We start from the raw sequence: 10,090 nt of genomic DNA on the forward strand, positions 1-10,090 counted from the left end.
AAGAATATTAATAAATTTAATAAAAACAGTGACCTCCATCAATATAATTTAAGAAATAAAAATAAGCTTGCTGTGCCCTTCTCTAGGCTCCATAAAGTGTCTCACTCATTCGTAGGTCAAAGTATACACTTTTATAACAAACTTCCAAACGACGTGGTTAATTTATCACTGAACAAATTTAAAAAAGTGGTAAAGCACAGGCTCTGCCAAAAAGCTTATTACTCTGTTAAAGATTATGTTCGCGATAAAGATGTTTGGAAATGAGTTGCTCTATTTCTAAGTTAAAATTGTTAATTGTGATTTATAACAAATGTTGGCATTTAAAAAGAGTGGCCATGAGTTTCTTTGCCTGTATCTTCTCATGAGCTCAACCATTTGAACGGGCTTTTTTCAAGTCAAAATTGCACATTTTTTTTGGTTATTTTGTTTTCCATTTTTTTTTATCTTTTATGACATGTCCAAGTGAATGTTAAGCATTTTTATGGAATAAAGATATTTTGACTTTGACTTTGACTTTGACTTTGAATAAATTTTATAATTCACGGTGTATTCTGCATATGCAGGGGCGCTAGATGGAACCTGGGAACCTAGTGTTAAGACACTCTGTAAGACATTAAGACATTTCCGCTCCCCACTTTCCGCCCAATGCTTTTGAAGCATTGCGTGTTGAGTGGCGCAAATTCAACAGAAAATGGGGAACGAAATGTCTTAACACTAGGTTCCCTCTGCCTACCTTGCTGTATGCGGGATACAGCATGAAGCTAAAAAAAATAAAGATAAATATTTTTCTAATAAATTTTCATAGAAGGGTAGTAAATAAAAAACTAAATATAAATAATTGTATTACGACACAGAGGACTAATCTCCTTTATATAATTAACTAGGCTAGTCGTGACCAGAAAAACAAAAGTATTCCTTATATTATTAAATTACATGATGGGATACAACTCTTTGAATACGACGCGACGCTTTGTGTGAGGCATTTTGTCCTTTTTCCAAATCCTTTTGTCTGATTTCAATAAAAAAACCTTAGAAGATAGGGTTGGCGATTATAAAATTATTGAGAGAATGTAATAGTTAATTTGTATGTATATGTAAAACTAAATTCGTAGAGCAGAAACGGACATCCCTATTTCCCCTATGTGAGCACAAACACATGGGCTGTGTAATTCTCTTTATTATAGCGGAATCTGTAGCGCGAAAAAAATAGATAAACAACACACAATGCATTCATTCATTCATTCTTTAAAACAGTAACTAGTATAGATAACATATTTAAAATGACAATATAATGTTAAACTGTCACAAAATTTATGAATAAAGGTGAAACGTACTTTTATGAATAAGTAATTATTGTTAATTTTTATATAAAATATTTTAATACATTTCTCCGTGTTTTTTTATGTCGATATGAAGAGAGATAACGAAGGACCAATTTCTCTTTAGTGATTAATCTGTGTGACATAGGTAAGGTATTTCCTGATAGCCAAAAATATGAGAAACTTACTACCAATAGGTTAAGTAAATAACCTTTGATTTAGACTTTTGTGTTGACAACCCTCATACTGTATTTCACTGAACCTCCAAGACCAATGAGAAAAGGTAACCCTGTGTGTTACACCAAATAAAATTCCTATCAGAGGATGAATTTCACATACTATGGACTTTCCTTTTTTCGGGTCATTCTGATTCGTTTCTAGTCTCCATAAGATATAAAGTACTTGTTGACTTTTATTTAATTTGACGCATCTCCTGAAAATCGTATTTAATAGTGGAACCAACGTCGAATTTTATCTTATCAGACTTGTAAACTTAATAAAATAATTTCTCTGAGCAAATGTCCACGATCCATCGCATAAGGATCTAGACACATTCACTTTGCTGCAGTAAAAACATCAAAGTCTCTAGAGACCGTCATGACGCAGCAGTTCAAGCAGCAGCGTCGAATCCCACTCTCCACAGGAACAAAACGGGGCGTTGAGCTCCGACATAAAGCATACTATGTATCTTAAATTGCTAGGCTCTGCCTACCTTGCTATATGCGGGAAACAGAAAAAACATCTATTTGATTAGGTTATTTGAAGTGCACAATGTACATAGAAAACAGATTCAATTTACGACCAACCTATTTAATAATGGCATTCCCGAAATACATCGGTCAGAGACCTTTAGCCCAGTTAATGAAATCATCTTATCAGAATTTTAAGGATGGAAGAAAATGGATAGGAAGAATTATAAACAATATCAGATTTATAAAGGTGTTTTAAGCTTCATGCTATATTCTGCATATTACAAAGAAGGCAGAAGGAACCTAGTGTTAAGACTTAAGATACTCCGAGTACTACCTCTGAACTTTAGGCCGAATTTTTTGACTTTTTGAGTCGTGAGAGTGTATTATACTATTATTTTTAACAGGTCAATCCCATAACAGCTCCTATCAACTATACCACGTGGGGGAAGTAGCCAGACAATCAGTTCGTAATTTTGCTGAATCTGGTAAAATGGAGGAGATGGTGGTAGAAGGAGAGGAAGATATGAAAGTTTACGATCAGTTTTCGGCTCCACCCGTTGGTAAGGGGACTGGAGTGACAGAAAACATGGTGTTTGTAGATGGGGACCATAGCCTGGTATGAATCATTTTCGTATTGATTGTGTTACTAATAAAAACAGATCAGAATATACTTTTATTAAATTAATTAATCATTTTTACATGTTTAAATATAAATTATTATAAAAAAAAAACTGATTATTATTATTTAAATAATATAATTTAAGTTGTGTTTTATTATCTTAGTAAGTTATTTTTTTTACCTCAAAACTATATCTATTATGAATTATGAATATTTATTTTTTTATTTAATTAACTTCAACTATTTTCAGTCATCATAAAATAGACTAAAGACCGAGGACGGAGTGACGTGCCCTATGAAATTATCCCTGCCTAAGCCGTTAAATGCGGCCAAAAGTGCGGAAAGACAAATATTTTCTTTTATTGAATAGCTATTGAGCTTTGATGACTGTATAAAAGTATAAAAATACAAATATGTACATATTTATAAAGTGCTGTGTATCTACATTCCATTAGAAATATGTTTACAAACATCAATTAGTTAAAAACATTTATTCATAGATGTATATATCAAAAGAAACCAAAAACAGCATTTTAAATGTAGCTATATAGAATATATTGAGAAAATTCAATTTATTATCAGTGCAACATCGCAAACAAATATTTCAAAAGCACAGGCTATCAAAACAAAATATAACGTAACGTTCGTACGACAGTATCTAGCAAAACACGATGGTTATAGGTTCGATTTTTGGTAAGACAAAGTACAGCGTTGAGTTACGTCACTCAACCAACAATATCTCGACCTCGGCCGGAAAGCGGAGAACGAAGTGACTTAACATTAGTTTCTTTCTAGCTACCCTCCTGCTATAAACATGCTATAGAACAGTTTTTTTTTACTTTCATCAGAATAGGTAAAGAGAACCTAGTAGTAAGACATTCGTTCCCCACTTTGCGGCGAATACCCAAATCGGAAGTCAACGACGCGCTTTGTCTTGTTACAAGAGCGAAAATATTAAATATTTCATTCTTTCTTTACAGATTTCAGTTATTAGCCGAATTATTCCATCTCCCGATTGGTTCGTGGGTGTCGATAGTTTGAATCTTTGTATAGATTCGTCGTGGGTAGAAGAAGTTACTCTTGATGTGAGTAAATTATATATTCATACAAATAATTGGATGAAGTTGACACCAAATGGCGCCAACAATAGTCTATAGTAATTATATAATTTCACATGTATTAGTTGGATATTTGAACCAAGGTTATGTTTATATATCTACTAGCGACCCTCTTGCGGCTTCACCCGCTTTTACTACTGGATTATTCATATAATGTATTTTTTGCAAAGCACTTAAGATAATGTAAAAATTAATTAAACACTAATGCAACCCGCATTTTCGTAGTTTCAATAAGGATTTTCTAATTGTTTTACACAGCAAGGATTTTTTAGTAGGTACCGTAATTTTAAATCTGTGCAACTAATCTTTTCAAGTACTTATTAAAATATATTTAAATGACTATTTTTAGACGGAAGAAATTATAAACAAAAGCCTACCTACTAATAACTACGACAAAAAATATATCGCGCTGGAATAATACATTCAACTCCGATTATCCAATACGTGCAAACGCATCTAAATCTTCGTTGCTATAGAGGCAGGCGGGTTTTTTTGCTTGTGGTTAATGCTGAAGAGGGTATTCTGTCCCTGATGAAAAGCAAGCACTACGTGGCTGCCTGTGAGGAAAATTAAATAGAAGGCCGCCCGCGTGGCAGGCGAGCATTCTACCACTGAACCACCGATACGTGTAAGGCAGGCGGGCGCGGCGGACGCATGGCGAGTGTCGAGCCGTTTCGCAACAAGAATTTTTTGATATTGTAACAACTTCTAAAGTACTTATTAAAATCAAAAACAGTAAAAGACAGTTTTGATCTACATTAAATGGCCAACGTAACTAATATACTTATTTATATGCTGAGAGTAAGAGATAAGTGAAACTTGAGTAACATACAGCTGATGTGTCAACGGCCGGATGTGTCAACAATTACATGCGTTTTTCTCTAAAACTATTCGCAATTTCCAAATTGTGTAAAAAGCAAATTTTATCTTCGTTTAACGTAGAAAATTAATAAAGTATTTCAAAGGATAAGGATTAACACCATTATGGAAAAATATCCCTCACAATAAAAAATATATTGAAATTATTATTTTTAGACAGAAAAATGATCACTACACGTTATTCTTAAAAGATGCGAATATGCCGGTGCGGACTTTTTTGTAGATCTTATTAAGAGGAACTATTGTACTGGAGTATTCTCCAGTACATTATTTTCATGTAGTACTTACCATTAAAGCAGCGCATGCGCGAAAGTGTCTCATCGGGTAGGTCTTTATACATATTTATCGTATTTATGTTAATTTACATAAGAATGTACAAATAATAAACTATATATAAACCTTCTACGAAAAATACTCGACCTAGTGGTGAAAACCGCATCATAATCCGTTGGGTGGTTTAGAAGAAGAAGAGTTAGAAACAACAGACAGACACTAAAAGCGACTTTGCTTTATAAGATATAGGATAGGATAGGATATATGCTTAATATTATAATTTGAAGAGTTTGGTTGAAACTACTGAGTCACTGATTTTTTTTACTAACAAACAAGCAATTGTTAGTTATTCCTTTTTGAATAACATGATTAAAAGGTAATGTTTAAATAAAAAAATACTCTCCAAATTTTAGTTATCACCCCTAGACGGGGGAGCGGCAAGTGGTCTCACATTTACAGCTCCTCGTTGGGAAACATCCCCCCCTGCGCCCGTAACTAAGCATGGACCTCGAAGCCCGAATCATCCTGCTGCTGGCTTTTACTATCCGGATTTGAAAGACCTGCCCAGTATCGCTAGGATTGAATTTACTAAGGTATTTTTTGCTTGTAAAATTAATGTTTATCTTTTTTTTCATAATTATTTTCATTACTTCGCTCCCACAACAAGACAAAGCACGGCATTGGGTGAAAAGTAGGGGACGTCTTAACAATAGGTTATCCCTGCCTATAAGAATACGAGTATAATGTGAAGCTAATAAAAAATGTAATTTCTTATTTAATAGTTCCATAGTTATTTTTTGCATAAAATATTCACCTTTTTAGGTCAAACAATATTCAACAAAGGAAGTAAACGATTTAGCAAGAAAAGAATTGTTACTGTCTATCAAAGAAAAAGACAAGCGTAAAGGTGTACCAAGAAGAAAGGTAAACCTTTTAAAAGAATATGAAACACAGAAAGATTTTACGACCAAAAACTATATGGACCAATTAAAAGATTTAGAGGAAGATGCAGTGGGAACTCCAAGATATAATGTGCCTGATAATAATGTTATAGTAGTAACTAATTCACCGTTTACGTAAGTATTTTTGGTACTTGTGTATACTACACTTAAAACCCCCAATTCTCTCAAATAATACATTATTTAAAAAAAATACATTTTAAAAATTTTATTGCAATTTTTAACCTAATCTTGTATTTTAAATTATTAAAATCGATAAAATTTGTTTTTTTAACACTAATACAATCAAGTATTCTATTGTATAATTTAAAAAAATCTTATTATATTATCTTATCATAATATTCGTATCACGTAGTTCATAAGAACTACAAAGTGTAAAATGGTAATTTTCTTTATTCATAATTCATTAACATTTTCATGTTCATACATCGCCTATTAAAAGACATACGTACAAATACAAGATTATATTTAAAGATTTTTTTTAACTTTAAGCTGTATTCCCCATATATTTCCACCGAGTAGGCAAAGGAAACATAGTATTAAGAATTTACGTTTCCCAATTTTCGAGACATAGCGTGTTGTCAAAACTTAAAGCCGTGCTATATCTTGTTAGCACGGTAAGGAAATAAATATAATTCATTCCTCCAAGTAAGAATCGAACCCCCAGCCGTCGTTTTTACAGTCAGATACTGTGTCTACTCACGATGGCTTCAATATTTACCTACTCGATATTTTTTTTATTTCAGTACACCAGTACAAGAGTTCGATAGCGAATTAAAGAATATGGACGATATAGTTCTAGCTGTAGCTAAAGGCAGGAAGTTTGGTCTGGGGAAACATCTGCCTAGACATTTTAGGTCCCGACTCCACCATGCCGTTAATAGGATTCAACGTAAGTTGACCATTATTTTATTGTTTTGTAATTTATTATCGCGCAATTTAATATTTTCCATTTCTTTAAAGTCTCTCTGATAATATCAAGGAAAAATTTATGTACGAGTATATTATACAAGGACAGAACTAATTTGTACATTGAATTCGCATAATGAAACTGGTGTCATTTCATGTGTAAATGTTTACCATAAAAGCTAATTACGCGCTATTATGCTTTGTTACAAAAATAAAGCTTGTAGTGAGAACCAAATAATTAACTAAATTATATATTAGTGTCAAGCTAAACTAAATTAAAGTTATTAAAACTAAATTCTGTATTTTTTTGCTTTAAAATAATAAGTCACTTAGTTCTCCACTTATCTCTAATTTAAGAGAAATTGGCTGGTCATCATGACCTATATTATAATAATATTAGCTAACACTCTATATGTAATATATAAGATCATTTTGGTATAGTGTGAGAATGTCTGGCTTGTGGATTCGATTTCCACTTGCACCTAGCCAATAAAAAAAAATAAACTACTCAGTAAAAAAACACAGTTTAAAGTTAAAAAAAAAAACTTTGAATTAAGAACTTCCGTTAGTTTTTTCGTCGGTTAAAAAAACATTAGAAAACTCATCTTCGAATACTGTTAAAGTTATAGTCATCGTTTAAACCAACAGGCAAACAAACAAAATTGAACAACCATGACTTCTGAATCGATTACGATTCGATCTTTCACCGGAGAAAGTTGATAATTTCGAATTTTATATACGACTAGCGGACCCGGACGCGGCTACGCCTGCTTCTACTATAAGAATATTTAATAATTTATTTTCAATTTTCAATAGAATTAGTAAGAAAATATAAGCTTAAATAATCAAAAAGAATCATAAATAGAGACATATTATTAGAAAAAATTATCTGAGATATTGAAATGAACCAACAAAAGGATTAAAAGTAACTAAAGGATAGGTATTCTTAATATAAGAAAAAGTACCTAAAGTTTTCCGTGCGTGTGTACCTAGTACATACTCGTAGATATCGACTCTATGAAATAACTAAACATTTCTCTCTATTAAATAGGATAATTTTAGCGGGCAATATCAAATAAAATAAGAAAAGAACCAAAATGTAGTTTAAATTAATTATAAACAGCAAATAATTACATAAAAGTTAACAATAGATCAAAAATGTATGAAAATTTATAAAACCGTCAACGTCATCTGCCCGTTCGCGTCGGTCATACTCATATATGCCGCCCGTAGGCTAGGTCATTTGGAATCATTGACATCTCCTTAATTATTTATTAGAATTTTATACAGTAAACTATAATTTCAATCTAGATAAAATGCTAAAAGTGACTATTATATTTATATTTATAAGGATGAATATCAAAATGTCGCGGTAACGGTTGCGTAGCGACGCGACGGTTGTTATTAACATGGCAGAATAAATTGCATGTCAAATTAGAAAGTACTTTAAAATATATTAGTATATATGTGTAATGTAATGTTATATAGCCTATAGCACTTCTGAAGAATGCAGCTTTCATACAAAACAAAAACAATGAAAATCGGACCAGTAGATCCAGAGATCTTAGCGTTCAAACAAACAAACAAACAAACAAACAAACAAACAAACAAACTCTTCCGCTTTATTATATTAGTATAGATAGATATAGCTTATAACACAAACAAAAAAAAAACAATTTTATCATTATTTCTCTTTATTTCTTTACAGCTGAAGACTGTCTAGTGTCACAATGGAGTGACTGGTCACTGTGTTCAGTAACTTGCGGGTTCGGTAGTAAATACAGAACTCGTACAGTTATTAGAGAAAGACACAGTAATGGCCGCGACTGCCCTCCCCTGCAGGAGAGACGACACTGTGGCAATGTCAATTCTTGTACACATATCGATTATTTCGAATGGTAGTTTGTTTAGTAATAAAATTTTAACATGATATTTTGTTTATTTATGTACTGAATTTGCGTTCATTTATATAAGAAATACACTTTTGCTACAATTCGTAACTCAGATTTTGTTAACAAAAATACATTATTATTTTCAATACAAAATATATAAATTAAAATAAATAAATAATTTTTATTTGAAGCAAAATACCGTGTCGACCCGTGTTTGGTACTAGCTAGGTGCTCCAAGCGGAAAATCAAGAACAGAGTATCATGATGAAAAGGAATTTCTAGGATTTACATTTCATGATCGTTATTAAAATAATAAATTCTAGTTAGGTATATATTATAATCATTTTGTGTTAACAGACTCCCAACATTTTGAGTAGCCGGTAGAACTTCAGGATATATAAGTTTCTTTTTAAGCTCTGAAAAAAAAACAGAGAGAATAAATAATAGAATAATTACACAGTAGAACTTCTATAAAAAGAAAACATAAATAACTATATAGATTTTCAAGGATTTTTCCTTAAACTAATTCGTATAATATAATATATATCTTGTTATATCTATACTTTAGGTGCAACTTTTGTAAATTCAGCGAAGACTTATTTATGTACGAGCATCCCATCGTAAAGGGGCAACTTTATAGCGGTCCAGCCAATAAAGTGACACTGGTTACGAATCAAAATTTAAATATTTCATGGTATCAACTCTACGCAAACAATTAATTAAAATTTGTAATTATTCTTACTTTTAAGTGGCTTTTGGTAGTAAATTAATTATTATTCAAGTTTAAGGTTGACTGAAAACTGAAACTACAAAATATTATATTAAATTTAGACTGAATGTTTCTTCCCGTAATATTTAGATAGAAACATAAAGATCCTAAGTTGCTGTTGAAAGTTTTCCTGAAAATTTAATACGCATCTATCGCTTATACCTACTTAATAATTACCAAAGCAGCTGCGATAAATATCAACGATAAAAAAAGTTATGCTATGTTTCCGCATAACAGGGTAGGCAAAAGAAAACTAGTGTTAAGACAGTGCGTTACCCACTTTCCGCATGTTAAGTGGTGGAACCTAACGCCGTGTTTTGTCTTCTTATCCCATGTTATGGCGCAGCACCACGTAGGCAAAAACAAACACATTATTTCAAAAGCTATTGAAATGTTCAATCTTTTTCAATATTCGAGAAGAAGCAACATCGGCAGAACATCTGGTCTGACACACTACAGTTTTTCATTTCCAATATAATATGAAGATATCGTAACCATTCCATAAATCATGTACTATGAAAATTTGTTTTATTGGATCATGTTTCAGCTATCTTTCATTCGGGAGATCACAAAAACTGCTTACTATTCTACTTGTAGCGTATTTTTTTTATCACTCCCTAAAGCTCAACGTATAGAGAACTTTAATACTTTACAATCCTAT

At 31.9% G+C, this 10,090-nt stretch overlaps 1 protein-coding gene across 3 annotated transcripts in view; it reads left to right on the forward strand.

Annotated features, from left to right (window-relative positions):
* The window catches only part of LOC146529436 (spondin-2-like), a 257,135-nt gene extending 248,437 nt beyond the window's left edge, over positions 1-8,698 (forward strand). For all 3 annotated transcript variants that reach the window (XM_085201334.1, XM_085201336.1, XM_085201335.1), the window contains 6 exons: positions 2,416-2,627; positions 3,611-3,715; positions 5,314-5,493; positions 5,723-5,976; positions 6,606-6,751; positions 8,477-8,698. In XM_085201334.1, coding sequence (XP_085057460.1) covers positions 2,416-2,627; positions 3,611-3,715; positions 5,314-5,493; positions 5,723-5,976; positions 6,606-6,751; positions 8,477-8,670 — 1,091 coding nt within the window. In that variant the 3' untranslated portion in view covers positions 8,671-8,698. The remainder of the gene's footprint in view (positions 1-2,415; positions 2,628-3,610; positions 3,716-5,313; positions 5,494-5,722; positions 5,977-6,605; positions 6,752-8,476) is intronic.
* Positions 8,699-10,090: the final 1,392 nt, after the last annotated feature.

This window comes from Heliconius melpomene, chromosome 18, assembly GCF_056956725.1.
Source record: "Heliconius melpomene rosina isolate 202511_hmr_F chromosome 18, ASM5695672v1, whole genome shotgun sequence".
Lineage (NCBI taxonomy): Eukaryota > Metazoa > Arthropoda > Insecta > Lepidoptera > Nymphalidae > Heliconius > Heliconius melpomene.